Source organism: Oncorhynchus mykiss, chromosome 27, assembly GCF_013265735.2.
Source record: "Oncorhynchus mykiss isolate Arlee chromosome 27, USDA_OmykA_1.1, whole genome shotgun sequence".
NCBI classification, from domain to species: domain Eukaryota; kingdom Metazoa; phylum Chordata; class Actinopteri; order Salmoniformes; family Salmonidae; genus Oncorhynchus; species Oncorhynchus mykiss.
In genome coordinates, this window is record NC_048591.1 from 12,962,767 (window position 1) to 12,989,939 (window position 27,173).

The 27,173-nt window shown below is 44.0% G+C and overlaps 1 protein-coding gene and 1 long non-coding RNA gene across 3 annotated transcripts in view; one reads left to right on the forward strand and one right to left on the reverse strand.

Moving 5' to 3' along the window:
• Positions 1–2,784: 2,784 nt before the first annotated feature.
• The window catches only part of LOC110507584 (sodium/calcium exchanger 1), a 100,499-nt gene continuing 76,110 nt past the window's right edge, over positions 2,785–27,173 (reverse strand). The window contains exons 7-13 of one of the 2 annotated variants that reach the window (XM_036964940.1): positions 21,864–22,240; positions 19,530–19,633; positions 17,596–17,613; positions 12,575–12,699; positions 10,298–10,397; positions 8,029–8,301; positions 2,785–4,006 (exon numbers count right to left, since the gene is read on the reverse strand). In XM_036964940.1, the coding sequence (XP_036820835.1) occupies positions 3,630–4,006; positions 8,029–8,301; positions 10,298–10,397; positions 12,575–12,699; positions 17,596–17,613; positions 19,530–19,633; positions 21,864–22,240 (1,374 nt within the window). In that variant the 3' untranslated portion in view covers positions 2,785–3,629. Of the gene's footprint in view, positions 4,007–8,028; positions 8,302–10,297; positions 10,398–12,574; positions 12,700–17,595; positions 17,614–19,049; positions 19,303–19,529; positions 19,634–21,863; positions 22,241–27,173 lie in introns of those variants that run through there. The other variant, XM_036964941.1, reaches the window with a different exon arrangement.
• LOC110507586 lies at positions 24,807–25,772 on the forward strand. Its single transcript, XR_005039983.1, has 2 exons — positions 24,807–25,447; positions 25,714–25,772. It is a non-coding gene; the product is annotated as an uncharacterized LOC110507586 (long non-coding RNA).

Genomic DNA, 27,173 nt, shown 5'->3' on the forward strand with positions numbered 1-27,173 from the left:
AAGGAGTGGCTTCGCAAGAAGCATTTCAAGGTCCTGGAGTGGCCTAGCCAGTCTCCAGATCTCAACCCCATAGAAAATCTTTGGAGGGTGTTGAAAGTCTGTGTTGCCCAGCAACAGCCCCAAAACATCAATGCTCTAGAGGAGATCTGCATGAAGGAATAGGCCAAAATACCAGCAACAGTGTGTGAAAACCTTGTGAAGACTTACAGAAAACGTTTGACCTCTGTCATTGCCAACAAAGGCTATAACAAAGTATTGAGATAAACTTTTGTTATTGAACAAATACTTATTTTCCACCATAATTTGCAAATAAATTCATAAAAAATCCTACAATGTGATTTTTCTGGATTTTTTTCTTCTAATTTTGTTTGTCATAGTTGAAGTGTACCTATGATGAAAATTACAGGCCTCTCTCATCTTTTTAAGTGGGAGAACTTGCACAATTGGTGGCTGACTAAATACTTTTTCACCCCACTGTATAGTGTATATTACCTCTGCCACTTTTCTTAGCTAAGTAGTAGAGATTACTCTGAGCTGCCACTGGTTCCACACATTGCACAAAAATCTATTTGGTTTCGGGTTCCCGCTCCAAGCATACACATACTCAACAAAGTGCAAGACAAGTCAAATTAAACAAAATATTAAATACTAGACTTTAAGGCAATAAATGGGTATGACGCAGAATGACTGTAGCGACGATCTGTAGTTACTGCATAACAGTCAGTACCTGATTAGAACATGATGAGAACCCATGGGTTGAAATGTAATCTCTCCCAGTTTCACTGTTACGCAAACGGAGCGGTTTGGATTTCAAAAGGTAAGAAACCAGAATAACCAGAAGAATAGGAGCATTTGGAACTAACACTGTTGGACAAGTTGGAGTACAGTAAGCCTCACTCCAAAATAAGTTAACTTATATGCCATGGTCTTAGGTACTGATGGTGGCCCAGTGTTGCTGTATTTTGGGCCAATTAGCTGGGGTTGGGTTGGGATATTTCCAGAGCAGCCTTTACTGTTAACAGGTGAGGAGCAGAAGCAGTCTGTATGCTCTTCACAGGTCTGGCTGCAGTCTGGACATCCTGCTCTATGTGAACCATTCTCCTATGAAATACACACACACTGTATTCTCGTGTCACCACCCATGCATGCATCATTATCATTATTTTTGTCCATGCCGGTGCCGTGCTGTCACTATTATTCTGTCATGCATCTCTACCCACTATTCCACAGCAAAGACTTTACAGCCCTCCACACCTAAAAGTTGTTCCGTTATAGCATCACAAACGAGCAATGTTTTTTTCCCTTCACAAATATTGATCGATTTTGATTGAATGAACAACAATATAGACATCTCGGTACAGAACTCATCTGGTCCTGAAGTCTTACACAGGTGACCAATATCCTTGCATATGATATATTTTGGAGCAAACAAGCGCTACCCTCAACCTCACCACCCCTCTCTGCTTTTACCTCTACACCCACCAAAGTACAATGAATAGTTACTGTCCACTGAGCAGGCGTGGAGCCAAAGGGATACAGTATATTTGTAAAGTTGACTTTATACCTGTATTCAAGTAACGGATTGTTTTTGAAAAGTATACGTTAGATGGCGATACACTCTCGTAGTATCATATTTCTAGGAGATGAATGTGTCGTTTTGTGCTGTGCTTCAGTGGATAGTAACTCACCCTTGGACAGTAACAAATAATATTTACACCATCAATGTGCCTGCATTGCTAAATCATCATTTCACTCGTATGGCGGTTGCGAAAGGTCATAAAAATGTACAATGTCTCAAACATGATGTTGATGGAGGAATCTAATGTCTGGAGTGGAATGCAGATCTATGATCTCCACTGTAATATCTGAAGTCCAGTGAGATGTGAACAGTAAGAGCCTCAAGTGCTGGATGTGAGACTTTCTTTATTCAGAGTGATGCCTCCAGAAACTCTTGTCTTCCCTTCATTTAGAAGTCCACAGATGAGGAGGCAAATTTATATTTAATCCCTCTGGATCGCTCTGTTTAACTTCAATGGATGGGACTGTAGTTATGAGAAAGAATGATGTCTCGTCGAGGAGCCATAACTTACACAAGCGATCTCCAAAAGTCATTTTCCTGTCAAGTCGGAGAGTGGTGACTAGTTTCTGAACACCATGCATTATATCTGTTCCCATTGGCCACCCCATTCTACCATATCTGTAGAGAAGTCCCTCTAATAAATACATCTACTCTCCTATAGTATATAAGCATGTATTTACACCAACACAGCATTGAGACCTTGTTTTAATGTCATGCGGAATTCCCACCTCTCTATAGAAAATTCTAACTGCAACTTGGGGCTTTCAGTTTTGTTGTTGTTTTACTCAGTATCTCCCGTTGCTAAATGTAAACATTTTACTCATTGATCAACCATTTTCATGGTGCTCCGTCATAGCGACTGAAGATGGACCCATTCCACTACTACGCAGTGGTGTAAAGTAACTAAGTAAAAATACTTTGACTTAAAACTTACTCCAAAAACAAGTTATGTTCTCTACCTTACTATTTATATTTTTGACAACTTTGACTGGTACTCAACAACATTCCTAAAGAAAATATATATTTTTTTACTTCCATACCTTTTCCCTGACACCCAAAAGTACTCGTTACATTTAGAATGCTCAGGCAGGAGAGCAATATGGTCCAATTCACGCACCTATCAATATAACGCATTGTCATCCCTACTGCCTCTGATCTGGCAGACTCACTAAACACAAATACTGCGTTTGTAAATGATGTGTACGTTTTGGAGTGTGCCCCTGGCTGTCCATAAAAAATACATTTGTGCGGTCTGGTTTGTTTAATATACGGAATTTGATGTATAGCATTTACTTTTACTCAAGTCTGACAATTGAGTATTTTTTGCACCACTGTACTTTGAGTCTGGTTTGCCTCTGCTGCACCGGTGATAGAGCTATGGCCATCCCTGCAAAACCCATGGTAGTTAAAGCAGTCTAGCTGGACCCAAAAATCATGTTATGCAGCCAGCTGGAATGAATAGAAAGAATGCCACTGCAACACTTAGTTTCTACACACCTGTCTGTCACTTTCTCTCTTTCGCTCTCCCTCTTTTCCAACATGCTGGTTTACATTCTGAACATGCTTCCTTCTTTGACATCTCTCCTGTCTTACTTCCTTCATCACTTCCTTGACCAATACTTTGTTTTCTCTCCTTCTCTTCCTCGTTTGTCCAGTGAGTGTGTATAACATTTGAGTGTGCAATAGGAGGTTGATGTTAACTGGGTGTCATCCAGGCTCCAGGCCACACACAACCTGTGTGGTGCCCTTGTTACAGTATTGTATGTGTGTTTGTTTGTCTTGGTGAGAGACCACATTTGCATTTGTTGGCGCATGCATGTAGTTATATGTACAGTTCATATTTCAGTATGTGTGTGTATGTGTTTTGTATGTAATTGTGTGTGTATATCTGGTATGTCTATAGATCCCTTAGGTATTAGTGATCCAGTGACAATGACCAGGTCCCAACCTTTGGCCTGGGCCCTGTCCTGTTGTAGATGTGTGTATTATAATAACTATAATGTATATCAGTGTTTTGACTAGTAGCCCTGTCTCTGCTCTCATGTGTCCTCTAAAAGCCCTCTATGTGGCAGTAGGCCTCCAGGCTGGAGAAGAGGACGTAGAGGAACCAGAGGCCCAGGAAGAAGAGGCTGGTGATGATGCGTGCTGTCCGCGGCCCGCCCAGCTCCCCCCCAATAGAGGGCCGCCGGCGGAACAGTAGCACGCCCATGCAGATGAAGGCGAAGCTGGTGAAGAGGGTGACGGAGAAGGCCAGGGAGCCCGGGTCCACGCGGAATTCCTTGCCCTGCACCTTCCAGTAGACGGCCGCCACTGACCACGCCACCCCGATGCCCAGGAACACGTTGACCGCGTTGCTGCCCGTCACATTGCCCACCGACGCGTCAGCGTGCTGGTCCTGCGTAGCCGCCACCTTGCTGGCAAACGTGTCTGAGGAGGGAGGGAGGAGGGTAGGAAGGTTGGGAGAGAACAGAGAGAAGAAAGACAAGTGAAGAAGTGAGAGAGAAGTACCTGTCATCACGGCTTTCAGCATCTTAGTCATACTGTTGTCATAAGTCAACCACAGACAACACTTGTCACCATAAACATATTTTGTTGTGGTCACACAAGGATTTCACTAACTGGCCAAGCTGCCATTCAGGAAGTTCTGCAATTTCCCAAACAGTAATGCTATTACTGGCAACCTTATACCTAACCCCTCATAAAATGAGGGCTGGTTATGGTATTTAAATTACATTAAGATATACACTGAATAAAAACAGAAACACAACATGTAAAGTGTTGGTCAGATGTTTCATGAGCTGAAATAAAAGATCCCTGAAATTTTCCATACACACAAAATCGTATTTCTCTCAAATTTTGTGCACACATTAGTTTACATCCTGTTAATGAGCATTTCTCCTTTGCCAAGATAATCCACCCACCTGACAGTTGTGGCATATCAAGAAGCTGATTAAACAGCATGATCATTACACACCTTGTGCTGGGGACAATAAAAGGCCACTTTAAAATGTGAAGTTTTGTCACACAAACCAATGTCACAGATGTTTCATGTTTTGAGGGAGCGCACGCAATTGGTATGCTGACTGCAGAAATGTCCACCACAGCTATTGCCAGAGAATTTAATGTTGATTTCTCTACCATAAACCCTCTCCAACATCTTTTTAGAGAATTTGGCAGTGTGTCCAACCGGCCTCACAACCGCAGACCCAGTGCTCTACAGTGCAGTATTTCACTTGCATTTGCCCCTAAAAATAGATATGTGCGAACCTAAAAAAATATTTACGAGCACAGTGTGCGATTAAAGATTACAACCCATGGTAATCTATGTTTCCCCCGCTGCTAATTGTTTCAAAACTTCAGGTCCCACATTCTACAAGCGGCATGCACCAACCACAGTAGTTTTCTGTGATGACGCAGTCCAGTCAGAGAGAAAGAGAGAAAGGTGAACAACACTGGAAAATAGTATCGGTATAGGCTATAAATTAACGTGCTGGCATCGCTAAAAATGAAGCCCATTCAATTTTAATTTAAGCGAAAAAGAGACTAGGAGAAAGAGGAATCCGGCAATGGGGATTCGCAAGGTTCAACTAATGAAGCCTCTTCACAAGGTTGACCTGAGGCGGCTAACGTTAGGGATGCTGAAAACAACATTAGCGACGCTAACGTGACCCCCGCTGTCACTTCAACGTCCACTGTAGCCGGTGGAGGGAGAACATATAGATTCAATGCGAATTGGCAAAAAAAATTCCCATGAGTAGAGTTCGAAAACAACGTCATGTTCTGCAAATAATGTAGAGGGCAGAAACAGGCGGGATCGTCTTTCGTGTCAGGAAACCCGCATCTGAAAAGAGATAGCGTAGCAAATCCAGTGCAGAGATCTGTACCTGTTGAGAGAAACCTTCAGGCACGTTGTCAGCAGCCTTGAGGAGGCAAGTGCTGCTGTCTGAGGAGGAGAAGAGGAGGTAACTGAAAATAAAGATAAACATCGCATACTTCATTGCGAAAGAAGAACATTTCGTCAAATTTGAGCCGCTTATCAGACTCCACCACAAAAACGGAGTTGACATTAATCCCACATACGAGAATGATGTAAAATGTGCGGAGATGATCGGTCAAATTGCTGACATAGTGAAAGAGCGCCTGTCAGCGAATCTGAAAGCCGCGAAGCATCTTGCCTTTCTAATAGACGGAGACACTGATATATATCTAACACCGAATGTGAGATTGTCTACGTACGCTTGTTGGAGGATGGGAAGGAAGCCAGTCAATCTCCTGGTCGGACAACAGACACTTGAGCACTCTCATGCCATTGGTAAATTGTTCCTCTTTATAGGCTTTATTCTTGTGTAAAGTTGAATCATTATTCATAATGGAGATCATTTAGTTTGTCAGAAATACTTTTGTATAATTGTTTTTTGTGTGTTGTCATTCGAGGTGTTCTGGATGCCACCAAGGCCACATTTGGTGCTGTTTGCCCAGAGGGGCAGATGGTGCCTCCATGAACATGGGCCACCGTGGGGGAGTGATTGCCCACCTGCAGAGAGAGGCAGGGGTGGCATATAATCCCAATCCACTGTATGCCACATAAATTTGTAACTAATACATTCTCTATGATTTAGTTTTATTTGCTAGCAGAGAATGTTAAACAATACTGTGTGTGTGTCTGTCTGTGTGCTAAGTGCTGGAATGGTAAATACCAGAGAATTATTGTTTTCTGTTGGCACAAGAGACGGTGAATTGTTTGGAAGATTCTGTTCTGACTTTCACAGACTAGAACTGGCAATACTGACCATTCAGAAGAAAGAGCCAAAGGTGTCTGTCGTGTACGATCTTCTGAATCTGATATGGACAACGTATCACTTCAGCGGAAAATCCAAACGAGAACTCTATGTTCTTGGGCAAGAGCTTGTCGGTGTGGATATTTGCACACCGTCAAGCAACAAGGGAACTCGCTGGATCCCCCATGTCCACAGAGCCCTTAAAGTGTTGATTCTCAGTGTGAGAATCAATGTATTCGTTGCCCGATATAACGATTTGAGATAGAGGGAAATGCAGTGGAGAAGTCTTAAATTGTTTTTAATGGGAGACAGACAAATGGCCGACATTTCATTGTGTGTGTGTGGGTGTGTGATTTCTGTTAAAGGGAATAACACTGAAGGGGAATCTGAAAGGCTTCACGGACCTCACCCCAATCCCCAGCTGAAGCAGCACATGGAGGCGGCCATCAACATCGGCGTGGATGATCTCAAAGCCAGGTGTGGTGGTTTGCTTAAGGATGAGGGTGTCCAGACCCCAGTGGAGTCTTTCAGACACCTGGCCAGAAGACCAGGATAGCCTTCTCACCTTTGGCGATGATGGTGTGGCACAGCTGATGAGGCTTTTCAAGAAGCATCTAGAGAGGTAAGAATTTATTTATTTGTATTTTTCACCCCTTTTTTCTCCCCAATTTCGTGGTATCCAATAGTTAGTAGTTCCAGTCTTGTCTCATCGCTGCAACTCCCGTACGGACTCGGGAAAGGCGAAGGTCGAGAGCCATGTGTCCTCCGAAACACAACCCAACCAAGCCGCACTGCTTCTTAGTTTAAATGAAATTGAAAGATATAATTTTTTCCCTAGAACCTACTGGAGTTGGTGCAGCTTATGCTGGTGCTGCCCATTTCACCCGCCCAGTGTGAGTGAGGCTTCTCTGCGCAGAACCGAAGACCTGATGAGGATCAGCCTGGAGGGTTCTCCTGTCGAGGAGTTCCATCCCACTCCTGCCGTGGACCGCTGGCTGACCTCTAAGCGTGCCAGACGGCTGACCTCTTAGCGTGCCAGACGGCCAACATACAAAAGCAGCTGGACAACTGATATCCTTTGCGTCTAGTAGGCCTGGGTCAATGTGTGATTTTGGTGGTATGTGCTGTTCCACAGATGTGTGTCCCTTAGTACACGCTCACACATGCAGTATAAATATATATGTGATAAATTGTTTGTTAATAAACTCTGTTACATTTTTCACTGTGCTCCTAAATTTCTTTGTGTGCTCCTACACTTTTTCATTTAGGAGCGCATGTACTCCTTGGGAAAAAAAGATAGTGTAGAGCCCTGGGCAGACCACGTGTATGGTGTCGTGTGGGCGAGTGGTTTGCTGATGTCAACATTGTGAACAGAGTGCCCCATGGTGGTGGGGTTATGGTATGGGCAGGCATAAGCTACGGACAATGAACACAATTGCATTTTATCGATGGTAATTTGAATGCACAAAAATACAGTGAGGCCCATGTTTTTTGAAAGGTATCTGTGACCAACAGATGCATATCTGTATTCCCAGTCATGTGAAATCTATAGGTAAGGGCCTAATAAATTTATTTCAACTTGACTGATTTCCTCATATGAACTGTAACTCAGTCAAATCAATGAAATTGTTGCATGTTTCTATTTTTGTTCCGTTTAGCATCATCTCTCACCAGGAATGGAAGTACCCAGAGCCACAAACACCACGGCAGTGACAGTGTCCCTGAGACCCACAGTGCAGCCGAAGTGGGAGGCTAGGTCCCCGATGATAGCAGTCAGGATGCCGATAACCGAGATGGACACGAAGAAGCAGGCCCAGCCATTCCAGTACTCGGTGGGCGGAACGAAGGCGAACAGAACCTTCCAGAACACCGTCAGGAAGTGCATGACGTAGTCGTAGCAGGATGGCAGACGCTCCTCACGCCCCTCTTCATCATCGTCATCACCTGGGAGGGGACACAGTAAAACATAAGAGCCACATATACAAACACACTCATGCACGGACGCACACCAGTGGTGGTCGGTGCCATTTAAGATGAGGGAGGACAATACATTTTTTTATGAGCATGGCCTTATTATCTATTACAGAATACTGGATGACTCTCATTCATATTCCATTCACCCAGCTCAATGTAACATCGATAGGTTTAGGCTACTACATGATACTTGAATTTTCCCTATACCCATCATGAGGTTGCTACAACCTAGCCTATGGATGAACGTTTACAGCGTAGGTGTACAGGTTGTGAGAAAAATCTAAGTGACCGACAGTGACACATTCGGTACCACCTTGCACACTCTTGCCTACATCTAGCTGATCTAGGGTGTACTCATTAGTCCAACAGTTGCAAACAGTTTATATTGGACAAACTCAGGTGTGTTTATCCCTGTTTCATTCTGTTTGCTTATGTTTTTTTTGTTTTTTTACAGAATCGGAGGAATGAATACACCCCTGAACACACTCAAACACAGTTCACTTTCATAGCAGCCACATACAAACAGTATGATCACTTTGCTCATTGTATATTCCTTCTCACATCTACGAACACCTTTTCGATTCACTTGTGGACTTCAGTGCACAACACATCAGCTGTCTGTGACCAGGAGAAAAAACCTGCTACAATCATGCAGTACAGTGTACAGTCAGCAAGCAGTTTATCAGTTACACCAGCAGGCCCAGGTGGCAATAAATTAATACAACCAAAAGCTTACCTGGACTTGGAAGAGTTTCAGTGTTGGATAGCCATAGCCAGCTAGCTAACATAGCATCCCTCTTTGTTTGAGTAGGCAAAACTAGCTTTCTGCATTTGCAAGTGAAGTAATTAAAAGTGAGAAAAATAAATAAAACGAAATAGCTAGTTCTCTCTCTTGCTTATCCGTTATTTTTGAAGAAATTAATTTGTTTAAAACGGTTGAACTATGGTCTTTCTCTCGGAGTCAACTACTCACCACATTTTATGCAGTGCTAGCTGTAGCTTCTGCTTTCAGTACTAGATTCATTATCTGATCCTTTGATTGGGTGGACAACATGTCAGTTCATGCTGCAAGAGCTCTGATAGGTTGGAGGACGTCCTCCGGAAGTTGTCATTATTACTGTGTAACTAGGTGTCCTCCGGCTACACCATGGTGCTACCATACAGAGTGCTGTTGAGGTTACCGTAGACCTTCACTGCAAAACAGTGTATTTTAATCAATTATTTGTTGACATGTGAGTATATTTATAGTAAAGTTTAACCTATAAAAGGATAACTTTTTTAATGTTTCACAATTTGTATTTCTATGAAATTCACTGAGGATGGTCCTCCCATTCCTCCTCTGAGGAGCCTTCACTGGCGCACACACACCACGCTCCGTGTATTACTTTGTGTATTGTTGGATTATGGTGAGACATGTTTGTCTGTAATGAATATAACTGTCCACCGGAGAGAGCTTTTACACGAGACACAGTCAGGCATCGCTCCCATTACCTCAACACCGTGGAAGACAGCTTTGCTTTCTATTCATTACATTATGTAACAGATATTACAAACATAAATATCACAGAAACCTTGTCATTTGAAGTCTGAGGGTTTGCAATTATCACTTTTCAAACAAGTTATTTCCTGTTATAATGAGCTTCCAAAATGAAGGGACTGTGTCCTCACTTGTTACCCCTTGACATGTCACACTTAAAGAGCAAGCTAACACTCACTTTCTAAATGGAAAGCGTGGAACGCTTTTTGTATGAAAAATAAAGGACTCCAAATATTTGATGTAATTACGGCTCTGTACAAAAAGCCCTCAGACCGCTACTCAAAGCATGAGCGGGTAATTACATTCATAAAGCAGCCAGTCAGTGTGTGTGTATGATACAATGTCAACTGTGAGACTCACCTTATTCATCTTTCTCTCATTCAATAGAAATCACACACACACACACACACACACACACCAAAAGCTGACCTGCGCTGACAGTCACAGCTTCCACGAACTGCTCCCTCCATGAGTGAGTGCCAATCACAAGGGCCAAGTTAGTCTTCTTAATGAGCTTGTCAACGGTGCTCTGCCAATCACAAACAAAGAGCACATAGTCAACATCCTATTATAGAGAAGGCGGCAAACTTAGATGCGTGACCGGAACTCTAATGAAGAAGTTAGAGACAGTGGCATCGTTACCATGAGAAGTGCAGTATTATCTGGTATTTTATTAGGATCCCCATTAGCTGTTGCGACAGCAGCTGCTACTCTTTCTGCAGTCCATTTCTGAAGTAATATGAATTCACAACAGCACTATTTTTGGTTTCACCGCAACCACACACGTAAACACACACGTGCTGTGGCACATCGGTTTATAAAGACACTCCCCCCAAGCACAGCAAACCACATGCTGAGTCCTGGGATCCACTCAGACACTAAAGGAAAGCATTATATCCAGCACTCAAGTACGACTGCACTAAACTAACTTCCTCCTACTCAAACAAAACAATAAAACCGTCCTATTAAACACCCTAGCCAAACCCAACTGGATAGGAGGTTTCATTGGCTAGAAAGGTCTCACCACTGTGGGTAAACTTCTGCAAGACTGGGGACTATAGGCAATGGACTTCAGCTTTTAGGTAACTGGGACATACTGTTCTTTTCAATAATGAGTATGGTTACATGCACACAATAATATGATTATTATGGATAGTCCGATTAATATAATCGTTTGTTTAAAACATTTACATGCTTTGCAAGAGGAATTATTGTCTGAATAATCCTGTTTCAGGCTACTTGATGTGGTAAATAAATGCAGAAAATTGGCAGTAAAAATAAGCGCTGTACCACAGAAGCCAGGTTATTTTTGATTCTGAGTTTGGACATATAAAGTTTGTAGGGGACAACTAATTCTAAGATGCATACTTTCAGTTTTTACGATCTCACTTCACTCGTGCAAAAGAGGGAGGCTCACACTACGTGCGTAGATTAAATACACTGGCGGAACAATGATTAAGTTTACATGTCCTAATAATTCGAAAGATTGCTCAGTGTTTTAATCGGTGTATGTTTACTCTCGATTTGACCTCATGCCGATTAAGATAATCAGAGCAAAGCGTTTACATGACTATTGCCATTGTCGGCCTACTGCCATAATCAGTGTTTAACATTGAACTATTAGTGCACATGTAAACCATTGGATGCTGGTGGGAGGAGCTATAAGAGGATGGGCTCATTGTAATGGCTGGAATGGAATAATTGGAACGGAGTCAAACATGAGGTTTACATCTATTTGACACGTTCTATTTAATCCATTCCAGCCAATACAATGAGCCCGTCCTCCTATAGCTCCTCCCACCAGCCTCCACTGATGTGAACGTTGTCTCTGACTGCCACCGTATAGGAGCTGCCTGGGCATACAGTATGTGATGCTCAGCGCTAGTAGTGTTTCCTTCTTGTTTTCTAAATGTGGAAACTTCATCACCTGTGTAAACATTTCTCACTGGTCCTTTTTTTTTTTTTTTTTTGCATGCACTGTCCACCCATCCATAGAGTAAACAATGCTATTAAACTATGTGACATTGATCTAGGATTTCGTAAAGTCAAGTGCCAGTCGTTGAAATTACTTGAGAGTTCAATTACCTGTTGTGCTTGTTTTGTGCTGCTACAAATCACGAGTGACAAGCGCAATCTTATTATAAATAATAAATTCATCTTAATCAAGTCAAGAAGAGGCACACGGCCTGATTGGATGAAATCCCTGGCCATGGTGATATAGGACTTCAATGAGCTAGCCGTCATCCGTCACAACCGTTGGCTCACTTCAATACCAACCTTCTGAGCACAGCGGAGGATCGTTCCACCTCAGAAAATCCAACGCAAGTCAATGTTACCTATATTAGCATGTTCATGCTTCATGCCCAAATCATCTTAAGGTATCTAAAAATGGATTGTGTAACTCAATTATGTTATTTGGATACGAATTGTGAAAATGCTAATATAGGTACCATTGACTTGCATAGAATGTTTTAAAGTGGAACAACACTCCACTCTGCTCAGTGTCTGTCCTCAGAAGGGTTGGAGTTAAAGCACTTTGTGGCTCTGGGGCTGTATGTGATCTTGGATAGATAACAATGTGATCTTAGTAGATAACAATGAATAAGATGATATGGACATGATGGAACTGATCCTAGATCATTGATACATATACTGAGCTCTGATGTGGCCAATAGAGTGAAGCAGGGGAGAAGAGGGGTAACATACCTTAAACTCATAAGACTCCTCAATGACCACCTCCAGCCGGCTGTGCTCCCCCAAGATGGGCTTTCCCATCTCTGCAATGCGCCTCGCCTCCTCCTCCTCTGCACTCATCTGGCCATCAGGATCCTCTAAAAGATGGAAGGAAAGAGGAGGGATGAGATGCATAGATCAGTGAAGGAGAAAGGAGAGTAGAGAGTGGAGAGAGGGGGGTGAGGGAAGAGCTAGAGAGTAAGTGTAACTCAAACCTGCCAACATGCCTCACAAATAGATAAGGCCAGAGTCCTATCAATAATTGAGTTTGAGTCAGCGTTATTTCTTCATACAGTATATCACTCATCTGTATTAGCCCATGTTTGTGGAGATGTGTGTGAGTGGGGAGGGACACAGTCAGAGAGAAGGAGAGATAAGAGGTTGGCGGTGAATGTGTGGGTGTGATGGGGAAGCAAGAGGGGAAAAGAGAAGAGCTAAGGACAGACTAGTGGGGTAGATTCATGAGAAGAGGAAAGTAGGACTGGGAGACATAGCAGCAAAAAGATAGCCAGACATTGTGTTAGAGAAAGATACAGACAGAAGGTGAGTGTAAATTAGGGTAGATTTATGCTGACTTGAGGTGGGCAGAGACCAATGTCCCAAATGATTGATTTTGTGGCTGTCAATCATATATGCTTGAGGTGGGCAGAGACCAATGTTCCAGTGGTGGGATTTAGTGGCTGTTAATCAAATATTGAGCTGGGCCATAAATAGGCCCCATCTAAAATAACACCTCAAACACACTATAAACAGCTGGGCTAAACCCATTTTCCCTGCTTCCATTCAGCATCATATTCCCTGTCTACATATAGCGTATAATTACTCATCCTCTCATTGGAGGGACGACAAAGACGGTGAGCCGCAAAGACGCACGGAAAGCTTTTCTTGTGTGTCGTCGTCGCCGCGTGGTGAGTGGGCAGATATTATTCCTCTTTAAGTTCCTCTCCTCTGCCTTCAAAGCACAAGCTGTAATTATGAAAGGAGTAGAGAGCTGCCAGGCACCACATGGCAACTGTCCCACTGTATTCCCCCAACGCTCCAGCTCCTTCACCGTGATGCTCTTACAGGGCTACACCAGGGATCCTAATAAATACTAATACACTCTAATGATGACGAAGTATACTGCTGGTCTGCGGTTACTGTGGGTACATTACTACATCATCAACTCAGGGCCCATATTCACAAAGCATCTCAGAGTAGGAATGCTGATCTGGGATCAGATCCCCCCCCCCCCCCCCCATCTCTGTCCATCTCTTATGATCTAGAAGGAAAAACCGATTCTAGATCAACACTCCTACTCTGAGACGCTTTATGACTATGGGCCCTGATTGGGTAGGGCTCTTCAACACCTCTAAGATCTGCATTCGAATAGAGTGTGGCATGGGATGCTGTTAGCTTACAGAAGGACAGTACTCTAATATTTATCCAGGAGAGGCCAGTTGTGCGAGAAACACCTATATAATATTTATCCAAGAGAGGCCAGTTGTGCGAGATATACCTATATAATATTCATCCAGGGATGGATACAAATCGATGTAAGAGTGATGCATTTTATGGAGTGAGCAGGTCCTTATCTTGGATTTATGCTGTAAATAGACTTCCATCAATAAATGATGTCACAATATCCAAGGCCACACTGAGGGCAAATCCCTAAGTCCTCAACTCTTAAGGTTCCCTGGAAAACTTTTGCCCGATAAAGAACCTTTGAGTTAGGTGTGGGGTTCTTGACGTGGCATCTACGGTTCTCCAGAATTCTAAAAGGTGCCCTTTCATAGCACACAGCAAATTGGCCAGTGTTAACTAGTGTTGATTAAACAGTTAAATAAAAAAAAAACCTGTGTTGGTGTAGGCGCCGGAGGAGATGGCCGCTGTTTTACGGTCTCCTAACCAATTCTGCTATTATGTGGGGGTTTTTCGCGATATTTGTAAATTATTTTGTACATAATGTTTCTGCAACCGTATCTTATGGAAGAAAAGAGCTTCTGGATATCAGGACAGCGATCACTCACCTGGTGGGCAGTCTGTGCATATTTGTAAACAACAGCTGGTGCACTAAATCTAAGGAAGTCTCTAGATTTTGCTCGCCTGAAGTAGAGTATATTGTGATAAACTGCAGGCCACACTACTTGCCTAGAGAGTTTTCAGCTATAATTTTCATGGCTGTTTATTTACCACCACAGACAGATGCTGGCACTAAGACCGCACTCAGTCAGCTGTATAAGGAAATAAGCAAACAGGAAACCACTCACCCAGAGGCGGCGCTCCTAGTGGCCGGAAACTTTAATGCAGGGAAACTTAAATCAGTTCTACCAAATCTCAACATGTTAAATGTGCAACCAGAGGGAATTTTTTTTTAGATCACCTGTACTCCACACACAGAGACACGTACAAAGCTCTCCCTCGCCCTCCATTTGGTAAATCCAACCACAACTCTATCCTCCTGATTCCTGCTTACAAGCAAAAATTAAAGCAGGAAGCACCAGTGACTCGGTCGATAAAATAATTGTCTGATGAAGCAGATGCTAAACTACAGGACTGCTTTGCTATCACAGACTGGAACATGTTCCAAGATTCTTCCGATGACATTGAGGAATACACCATATCAGTCACTGGCTTTATCAATAAGTGCATTGAGGACGTCGTCCCCACAGTGACGGTACGTACATACCCCAACCAGAAGCCATGGTTTACAGGCAACATTCGCACTGAGATAAAGGGTAGAGCTGCCGCTTTCAAGGTGCGGAACTCTAAACTGGAAGCTTACAAGAAATCCCGCTATGCCCTGCGACAAACCATCAAACAGGCAAAGCATCAATACAGGGCTAAGATTGAATCATACTACACCGGCTCCGACGCTCGTCGGATGTGGCAGGGCTTGGAAACTATTACAGACTACAAAGGGAAGCACAGCCGCGAGCTGCCCAATGACACGAGCCTACCAGACGAGCTAGATCACTTCTATGCTCGCTTCGATTCAAGCAACACCGAGGCATGCATGAGAGCATCAGCTGTTCCGGACGAATGTGTGATCACGCTCTCCGTAGCCGACGTGACTAAGACCTTTAAACAGGTCAACATACACAAGGCTGCAGAGCCAGATGGATTACCAGGACGAGTGCTCCGGGCATGTGCTGACCAACTGCCAGGTGTTTTCACTGACATTTTCAACATGTCCCTGATTGAGTCTGTAATACCAACATGCTTCAAGCAGACCATCATAATCCCTGTGCCCAAGAACACAAAGGTAACCTGCCTAAATGACTACAGACCCGTAGCACTCATGTCCGTAGCCATGAAGTGCTTTGAAAGGCTGGTAATGGCTCACATCAACACCATTATCCCAGAAACCTTAGACCCACTCCAATTTGCATACCGCCCCAACAGATCCACAGATGCAATCTCTATTGCACTCCACACTGCCCTTTCCCACCTGGACAAAAGGAACACCTATGTGAGAATACTGTTCATTGACTACAGCTCAGCGTTCAACACCATAGTACCCTCAAAGCTCATCACCAAGCTAAGGATCCTGGGACTAAACACCTCCCACTGCAACTGGATCCTAGACTTCCTGACAGGACGTCCCCAGGTGGTTAGGGTAGGTAGGAACACATCTGCCACGCTGATCCTCAACACTGGAGCCCTCCCTGGGGTGCGTGCTCAGTCCCCTCCTGTACTCCCTGTTCACCCACGACTGCATGGTCAGGCACGACTCCAACACCATCATTAAGTTTGCAGACGACACAACAGTGGTAGGCCTAATCATCGACAACGACGAGACAGACTATAGGGAGGTGGTCAGAGACCTAGCCGGGTGGTACCAGAATAACAACCTATCCCTCAACGTAACCAAGACTAAGGAGATGATTGTGGACTACAGGAAAAGGAGCACTGAGCACGTCTCCATTCTCATCGATGGGGCTGTAGTGGAGCAGGTTGAGAGCTTCAAATTCCTTGGTGTTCACAACAACAAACTAGACAAACTAGACACACCAAGACAGTCGTGAAGAAGGCACAACAAAGCCTATTCCCCCTCAGGAAACTAAAAAGATTTGGCATGGGTCCTGAGATCCTCAAAAGGTTCTACAACTGCAACATCGAGAGCATCCTGACCGGTTGCTCGGCCTCCGACCGCAAGGCACTTCAGAGGGTAGTGCGTACGGCCCAGTACATCACTGGGGCAACGCTGCCTGCCATCCAGAACCTCTACACCAGGCAGTGTCAGTGGAAGGCCCTAAAAACTGTCAAAGACCCCCAGCCACCCCAGTCATAGACTGTTCTCTCTACTATCGCATGGCAAGCAGTACCAGAGTACCAGTATCTGTCACTTGGACTTATTGCACCCGATACTGAAATGGTTGTTTCAGTTTTTGATGTCTAAGGTAGTCTCATATCTTAGTCTTCGCAACCCTGACAGTCATTCTGAATGCAGGTTGTGGGCGAATAAAATTCGAAACGTTGGACATCCCCACTCTGGCTGGATTACAATTGGAATTACACATCACTTTTGCAAGCCAGCATAATGTGATTTGCAGGGAGGATTAGGGTAAAACTAGGCCCTCAGAAGAAGGCTTTATGAAGTATTATATGACAACGTATTCACTTAGGATCTTACTTGGTGAAGGCAACAGGACTGAAAATGAATGAATTCAACAACCATGTATCCATCACTAGCAAACACAGTCATGTGTGTTACTGGTAACACCAACATTCACTCAAAAGGCACTCTGGGAAATGTGGAAATAATATGCAGGGCTATTCAATTCCAGTCCTGAAGGGCCGAAACATGTCTGGATTTTGATTTTTGTATGGTTCTTCAGAGACCCTTACATTGATGTTGTTATATAGTGTACCAACTCATGTGAAATGTTTGTTGTTTTTATGGATGATTCGGAACCAAAACCAATTCCCCCACATGTGCCTTTAGGGATAATAAAATGTTCTGTGGGCTGTTTCTAGGCTGGTTGTGTGAGACAAGTTGCTGATGGTCTTACCTTGGTTAAGCAGAAGGGCTGGAAGAAAGAAGGAAAAACAGAACAGTCAGTACAGCAGTCCAAACAGAAGAACATAACAGTCAGCACAGCAGTCCAAACAGAAGAACATAACAGTCAGCACAGCAGTCCAAACAGAAGAACAGAACAGTCAGCACAGCAGTCCAAACAGAAGAACAGAACAGTCAGTACAGCAGTCCAAACAGAAGACCATAACAGTCAGCACAGCAGTCCAAACAGAAGAACAGAACAGTCAGCACAGCAGTCCAAACAGAAGAACAGAACAGTCAGCACAGCAGTCCAAACAGAAGAACAGAACAGTCAGTACAGCAGTCCAAACAGAAGAACAGAACAGTCAGCACAGCAGTCCAAACAGAAGAACAGAACAGTCAGCACAGCAGTCCAAACAGAAGAACAGAACAGTCAGCACAGCAGTCCAAACAGAAGAACAGAACAGTCAGCACAGCAGTCCAAACAGAAGAACAGAACAGTCAGCACAGCAGTCCAAACAGAAGAACAGAACAGTCAGTACAGCAGTCCAAACAGAAGAACAGAACAGTCAGCACAGCAGTCCAAACAGAAGAACAGAACAGTCAGTACAGCAGTCCAAACAGAAGAACAGAACAGTCAGCACAGCAGTCCAAACAGAAGAACAGAAGAGTAAGCACAGCAGTCCAAACAGAAGAACAGAACAGTCAGTACAGCAGTCCAAACAGAAGAACAGAACATTCAGTACAGCAGTCCAAATAGAAGAACAGAACAGTCAGCACAGCAGTCCAAACAGAAGAACAGAACAGTCAGTACAGCAGTGCAAATAGAAGAACAGAACAGTCAGCACAGCAGTCCAAATAGAAGAACAGAACAGTCAACACAGCAGTCCAAACAGAAGAACAGAACAGTCAGCACAGTAGTCCAACTAAGAGCTCTGATGCCATTGCGGACTCTCCTCTAAGAGCCTCGGTTCAGTATAAACATGTTTTTTTTTGTTTTCAACATTCTCTCTATTTCTCTCTCTCTCTGGTTGTACCCTGATTCTCCACTCTTCTCCTAAAGTGTACACTTGCAAAGATTATGGCATTGATTTAAGAATGGTGGAAACTCCCTCCAGCCAATGTTTACACCAATCCTATGCTTTTAAATCCACGATGGGGAGTGTGCAAGTGTATGCTCTCTCTCTCTCGCTCACACACACACGAACGAAACACACACAAACGAAACACACACACAGACACTAGGGCTATTTCCTCTTTATTTTCTTCACCTCACACACGATTGGACATCACGCTTTGGTTGGCTCTGCGACTCTGAAAGGTCTATACTTGTATCTTCATTTCACCAGCAGAATCGAAAATCCATTCTTTACCAAACAAAGCCACCTATAGTGCCTTACTGGTACTAGCGATAAGGCCCAACTCAATCAGAGCCTGAAATGGAATGAAAAAGGTACAGGTACTTACTTTAATTGGACCGTACCTGGGTTTGTGTTTTAGAGCCAGTATTCTATAAGAGGTGCCACAACTCATTAAAGGTGCAGTACTCCGTACCCGTCAGCACCAACCCATTCCCAATCACTGACATCAGGAAAACAAACCCCTACACACTCACTCTCACTTTCTCTCCCTGTTTGTTTTCTCCTGCTACGGACTGAAATGTGAGCTTCGGCTGGAATTTATTGTTTGTCTGTGGGTAGACTGACTGTAGATTACAAACAGTGGCAGAGAGAGAAAGAGAGAGAGCCAGAGAGAAAGAGAGAGAGCCAGAGAGAGAGGGAGAGAAAGGCCGTTTCAGCTGTTATCACACCTGTTGTATTACAGGAGACTGAGAGAGTGCTATGTCAACATGGCTGGCATGGTTCACTGAGGTTCAACTGATACTTGGAAAATGGAAAGGGGACATTCACAGACATGCAAACGGACACACACACTACAAGTACACACCTGAGATTCCCCTCTTCAGCCAGCGCGGTTCCTCTAGTACGATGAAGAAGTTCTCCTTTTTCTCATACTCCTCATCGTCAATGATCCTCACCTGCAGGGTCTGACTGCACACGCACACACACAAACAGGTCAGTATCAGAGGTCTGTATCCGAGGTCTGTATCAGAGGTCAGTAACCAACAAATGGATTAGACTGTCTTCTTTAAATGTATTCAACAGTTAAAGAGATCAGTGGAAGGATGTAGTCCCAGGGGTAAGTCAGGGATTTTGTTTTACTTTACAGAATGAGCTCACCTCACACACACACACGACGACGACGACGACGACGACCCCCCCCCCCCACCCCCCCCCTTAATGTAGAGCCACAAGGCTCTCTTTCCACCACGGGTCACTCCCAGATATCAATGTGGTAACCATACTCCATGTACAGCTATTGAGCAAAAGGCAGGGAGGGGAGCAGCACAAAGCCAGACAAAGATGTCTTCCTCCCCGGGGGGCCGCCCCAGACATATTAACAGACACAGCTTGCACTTAAATCACTACAGAGGACCCACGTCAATATCACTCCACGGCTGAATAATTCAGATGAAGACATGCACACCGGCCAGTGAGGGGACACCCAGGGGTCTGCAACACAGAGGGACGTCGCCCCTGCTGAATATTATCCCCTACTACTGTGACCCAACCCTCAGCCACTGCTCCAGCCCTCAGCTACTGCTCCAACCCTCAGCCACTGCTCCAACCCTCATCTAGCTCCTTCCATCCTGTGATTCTACCTACTGGCACTAACCACTACCCACTGTAAGTCCTTTACTGTACCTACTACTGAGCAACCTTAGCCTCAGCGTCTCTTGGGGATCCCACTGGCACTAACCCATAGGGTCCACTGCATCCCCCCTACAGAGTAGTGCAGGGCTAGCGGTCAGCTTTTACTTCAGGCTGATGCGGAGTGGCTGGTGAAAAGAGGAAATAGGGGGGATGGAGAGGAGGAGGAGTTGGAAGACGTGTTTCACTTTGTTATTATGCACATTAGTCCTGATAATGTCTCCCAGGACATTGTGCCTGAAAATGTCACCACAGCAACAGTCTCCCTGTTGGCGGCGCAAACATAAACAAGCGATGAGAGAGAAACAAAGAATCAAAGAGAAAAGAGAGAAAGAGGGAGAAGAAAGAGATACAGATGTAGGATCTTAATTTGAGCCAAATTTGCTACAGCAGGAAAACGATCTTGCAGCAACAGGAAATGTCAATTATTATGTGAATTATAATTAACAGACATTTTTGTAGAGGTTGATAAATATTTTTTGGGGGAAAAATCAAGCCTGATATTTCAAAGTGGAAATTACAAACTTCAGAAGCCTTGTTCTCCTGCAACAGGGTGATCATATTGAGAACCTACATCTGTAGATACAGGAAGATAAGAGGCTGAGCGAGAGAGAGAGAGAGAGGGGGGGGGAGAGAGAGAGAGAGAGAGAGGGGAGAGTGAGGGGAGAGAGAGAGAGAGGGGGGAGAGAGAGAGAGAGGGGGGAGAGAGAGAGAGGGGGGAGAGAGAGAGAGGAGAGAGAGAGGAGAGAGCGAGAGAGAGAGAGAGAGAGAGAGAGAGAGAGTGAGTGAGAGAGAGAGAGAGAGAGTGAGTGAGAGTGAGAGAGAGGAGAGCAAGAGAAAGAAAAGAGAATGAGAGAGAGAGAGAGAGAGAGAGAGTGTGAGAGAGAGAGAGAGAGAGAGAGAGAGAGAGAGAGAGAGAGAGTGAGAGAGAGAGAGAGAGAGAGAGAGAGAAGAGAGAGAAGAGCAAGAGAAAGAAAAGAGAATGAGAGAATAGAGGAAGAGAAGAATAGATACAGCGAGATGAGAGCGAAATTAGAGATGAATGAGAAATAAACATGATGTTCAAATTACCATTCTTGTGCAGATTTGTGGCGAGAGAGAAAGAACCAGAAAGAGATAAGACAGACATGAATACAGATAGAATGGTAATATAGCATGGTGTAGCCTACTTTAAGGCAACACATAGCAGTGTGAATACAGTATTGGTTATGAGTTGAGCACAAACACTCAAGCCATTGATGGAGTTAAATCTCCCACCAGGTTGGCCTTGATGAATAATGGAGAACAGTGTCTGGCATGGAGTAGGGAGAGGGGAGGGAGCGATAATGAAGGAGTAGGGGAGAGTAGGAAAAGATGGAGGGGAGGAGAGTGGGAAAAGAGGAAGATGGATGAGAGTGGATGAAATGGAAGCAACCAATAAACAAATAGAGTAGATGTGTAGAGGTAGGGAGTCTGTATGTCTATCTATCTATCTGCCTTTCTGTGCGTCCGTCCGTCTATCACTACTCACGTTGTCTGGTCGTTGGAGAACTCCAGCTCTCCCTGGGTGTCCTCGTAGTCCACGCCGCCCCCCTTCGCAGTGCCCGCCTCCGTGTGATAGGGCAGGATCACCGTGCCGCGGGCGCCCGAGTTCCTCACCACTGAGATCTCCATGGTGCCAACACTCTCGCTGACGCGCACCAGCCGATCACGGAATGTGAAGATGCCAGCATGGTCGTCGTCCAGGATGGTCACCGTGGCGACCAGTGGCTCCACCAGACGGCCCTTGGGTCCCGCGCCTGGCTCATCACTCTCGAACATCCCCTCGGCGTCACCAATGCGCAGGTTGAGCAGCCGCACGAAAAAGTGCTCGTCCTCCTCGAAGATGTCATCATCGATGATGCCGACCTGGGAAAGGTGTAGGATGGAGGGAGAAGGGGTGGAAGAGAGATGAAGATAGAAAGTGGCAGCTGTTATAGACCATAAATGCTTGAGAGAAACGCATCAAACCAACCGCACTGATGGTCATAGACATGGGACACTAGGGGATTGATAGTTGTAGTCACTCATTCATAACTGATGGTTGACTAGAAATGGAGTTGTTTCCTAACTCTCTCTCTCTACACATTCCTTGTTTTCTCCCTTTCCTCAACACTCCTCCTGCTCTCCAGAAATACACTCTTTGTCCTCTGTCTAAGCGTGAACATGAAATGACACGAAAACTACGACGTGTTCAAAGAGAGAAACATCCTCTCCAAGGACAAAGTACTTCAGAGCTCACTTCCTCCTTTTTTCACCGTCTCTCCCCTCTCCCACTCAGATGAAGTCGTATCCACTGTCAGTCAGGACCATGAGGCAGAATTTAATGTGCTCTAGTTTCCGGAAGACTCTCCAGCTCTACCGGCTCCTCTAAGACAGTGGTTCCCAATCTTTTTATAGTCCCGTACTCCTTCAAACATTCAACCCCTTTAGCACCAGGGTCAGCGCACTCTCAAATGTTGTTTTTTGCCATCATTGTAAGTCTGCCACACACACACACTATATGATATATTTATTAAACATAAGAATGAGTGTGAGTTTTGTCACAACCCGGCTCTTGGGAAGTGACAAAGAGCTCTTATAGGACCAGGGCACAAATAATAATAAATTATCATTTTGCTCTTTATTTAATCATCTTACTTATAAAACCTTAATCGTTCATCGAAAACTGAATAACTCACCACAGGTTAATGAGAAGGGTGTGCTTGAAAGGATGCACATAACTCTGCAATGTTGGGTTGTATTGGAGAGAGTCTCAGTCTTAAATCATTTTCCACACAGTCTGTGCCTGTATTTAGTTTTCATGCTAGTGAGGGCCGAGAATCCATTCTCACATAGGTGCGTTGTTGCAAAGGGCATCAGTATCTTAACAGCGCGATTTGCCAAGGCAAGAAACTGAGTGCAGGATACTTCTGATTAAATTCTATTTTCACAGAAGCGCTTGTTGTAATTTCGATGAGGCTCTCTTGTTCAGATATCGGTAAGTGGACTGGAGGCAGGGCATGAAAAGGATAATGAATCCAGTTGTTTGTGTCATCCGTTTCTGGAAAGTATCCGCATAACTGCACACCCAAGTCAATCAGGTGCTTCGCTATATCACATTTGACATTGTCCGTAAGCTTGAGTTCATTTTCACACAAAAAAAATCATACAATGATGGAAAGACCTGTGTGTTGTCGTTGTTAATGCAGACAGAGAAGAGCTCCAACTTCTTAATCATAGCCTCAGCTTTGTCCCGCACACTGAATATAGTTGCGGAGAGTCCCTGTAATTCTAGATTCAGATCATTCAGTCGAGAAAAAACATCACCCAGATAGGCCAGTCATGTGAGAAACTCATCATCAGGCAAGTGGTCAGACAAGTGATAATTATGGTCAGTAAAGAAAACTAAGCTCGTCTCTCAATTAAAAATAAGTGTCAATACTTTGCCCCTTGATAAGCAGCGCACTTCTGTATGTTGTAAAAGCGGTACATGGTCCCTGCCCATATCATTGCATAATGCAGAAAATGCATGAGAGTTCAGGTGCATTGCTTTAACAAAGTTAACCATTTTCACTGTAGTGTCCAAAACATCTTTCAAGCTGTCAGCCATTCCCTTGGCAGCAAGAGCCTCTCGGTGACTGCTGCTTTGTTACCCAAGTGGCGTCGGGAGCAACTGCTTGCATTACCACTCTACTATGTCTATCTGTCATGGCTTTTGTGCCATCAGTACAGATACCAACACATTTTGACCACCAAATTCCATTTGATGTCACAAAGCTGTCCAGTACTTTAAAAATATCCTCTCCTGTTTTCCTGGTTTCCAGTGGTTTTCAGAAGAGGAAGTCTTCCTTAATATCCCTTATGCACATTCCATGATCGAACGTTCTAAACACACTTCCTATCGGTTTGGCAATTTCCAGTCAGTCTAGTTGTTATCGACGATATAACGTTACTACCACTATGTCGCAGTTTTTTACTAGGTGTCTTCAGGCCTCAAATTAATATTAATGATGTACATTGAATTGTTAAATCAGCCTCCGAGACTCCAGCTAGCAAGAATGAAAAGGGGTTCAAGATGTATATAGGAAGCTACATAGACAACTATGAAGGTGAGTACCAAGTCAATGACAGATATGACGACAATCAGTAGCTAGCTAATTTAACTACTAACTGTAGCTAGCTAGTTACTTCGTAAAATGATGTAACGTTGACAGAATCTACCTGAGAATGTGTGTATTTTCGTTAGCTTGGTTAAGTTATGCTTGCTAGCTATATTTGCTAGCTAAAAATAATTGTTATTCATGTCTTCTACACAGTATCTAACAAAGATACATTGACATGGGGAGATCACTGTGAGGGCTGCCTGTCACAGGTCCATGAGGAAGAGTGAAAAGCCGCACAGCATGAGAGTAGGGAAAGGTTATAGATGGCTACTAGGGACCTCGTTAAACATCTCCTGTGAGACACTGTCATCATGTTCAAAATGTGTTTAATCTTATCAGTAGATAGATATTAATGATGGGTCCCAATCCCAATTTAGAATTGCCCACTTAACAGGTTATTTGGTAAAGATCTGTTGATGCAGTGTTTGGTAATTGTGTTACTGAGACACAATGTATTCCTGTATAGTTAAGAGCCCCTAGTTAAGAAGACTAGACACTACTATGTTTATTGTTATTTATGGGCCGCATCATTCTTGTTTCTCACTTCAGTCTTTCATCACACTTATCTTCACAGATGGTGTTAAAGCACTGTGTTGCAGGAAGTGCTCTGTGCAATCATCTGGTGGCCCTTCTTTACCAGACAGCACACTACTCTCAACTAAACATTCCTGCTGCACCACCAGTTCACAGCTGCACAGACACAGATACAGAACAGCGTTGGCACAAGCCAAGAACTCTTGTGAGTATATCAATATCCATAAAAAAATGCACCTGAAAAGTATTCAGCCTATGTAACAGTAAATCCTTGTTAATTAGGGTGTGAAGCCAGGTCCGGTTGGTGGGATAGAGTTCTGTAAACCTACTAACTCGTGGGTCCGGCTGGTGGGATAGAGTTCCGTAAACCTATTAACTCGTGTGCTGATGGAATAAGGTAAGTTGGAGGTTCCTAGAATGGAAACATTATACAAAACATTTTCTTGTGATTGTATCCAGATGATAAGCCTAAACAGTGGTGTCTTTACGATGTAATGACAAATGTTTGGGACAAAGACTGGGGGGAAATATATAATCTATAATATATATATTTTAATTCATTTTATTTGAAATTTTGGGCTTGTGCTGTTTCTGGAAAAGTTACATGAGTCTTTGTCATAGTAATCTCTCCAACCTGGTGTTAAGGTTTTAAATGTTTTGCAGAAGTTCTCTCTACAAAGCACTCAATGGATACATGCCTGACATGGACCTTCTCCGCGTCTGCCAACGTATGCCAACTTTTCTCCACTTCCTGCCCCTCTTGTGACAACAATGGAAAAGTCAGCTGACGTGCCCCTGGTTGAGTCCTCCTTTGGGCCAGTGCAATGCGGCAGTGTTCTGTCCTATCAGCTTCCACAGCCAAAGACCCATGAAATTGTGAAGATTGCTGATGCCCCTTCTCCACCAATACTTCCATTAGATGGCTACAAGCTTCAGGCTTCCCAGTGTGCTTACGTCCTTAGCCATCAGGAGCAGTTCCACCTCAAGGAATTAGAGACAACCTACGAGATGTCACAAAGTTGTTGCTACAAGGGAGCAGAGCAGCAGCCCGGAATGGCATCAGCTCAGGAAAATGAGAATAACATCCTCTCGTTTCCGAGAGGTTTGCCATGTCCGAGAGGTTTTCCGGGGAGAGACCTCAGCTGTTTAAGGGATCTGGTATGCAGACCATGAAGATGAAGAGGGGGCTAGCCATGGAGCCAGTGGCTGTACAGGAGTACTGCACACTGAAGAATGTTAACTTCTCTCCGTGTGGCTTCGTGGTGCACCAAGATGCTCCATGGTTAAGATCCTCTCCAGATGGAATCATATTTGATCCCAGTGTAAGACCACACTTTGGACTCTTAGAGGTCAAGTTATGCTGACTGCCCTTACCTAAAGATACAGAATGGAGAGCTGAAGTTGAAGAGATCTCATGCTTACTACTGGCAGGTGCAAGGTCAAATCCTTCTCACAGGTTGTAGCTGGTGTGGCTTTGTCATCTGTGCACAGGAGGACATCCTAGTTGAAAGGATATATAAAGATCTACAGGTTTCAAAAACTATAAGAGAGAAGTTGACCACTTGTATTTTTTACCACTACTTGCAGAAGTGTCTCTCGCACCGGAATGGATCCCCTGCATGGGTGCCAAGTTTAGTGGTTTTATGAAAAATAAGTATTGATGTTCTTGTGAAGAAATCTACAGTAGAATAGATTTGTTTAAAAAAATGTATTTCAGCAAATGTTCAACAGTTCAGTTAATCAATTACACATCTCTAACATTGTATTCAATCTTGCATTCTGGCTGTACTGTGTTTACTTGATTTCTTTCCCCCAACCCTGTTACTCATTGCCTAATTAAAGCCAATTCAAGCTCCACACAAACTGATATTCACTACAACACACTACAACACAAATGATTGATACATGTCGTAGATAAACAAATGATTATTTTTCTGCTAGCAAATAAACATGTACATTTACACTGGCTTGGCCCATGCTCTGGACCGGATCAGAGACGGCACAGTCCATAGGCAGCGCACCTTGTTCTTCACCACCCTCAGTCGGAGCAGGAGGTTTCAGTCTTCTTTCCCAAACACCAGGTCTCTTTTGAATTTGCCAGTTCCACGACAGTAATAACAACA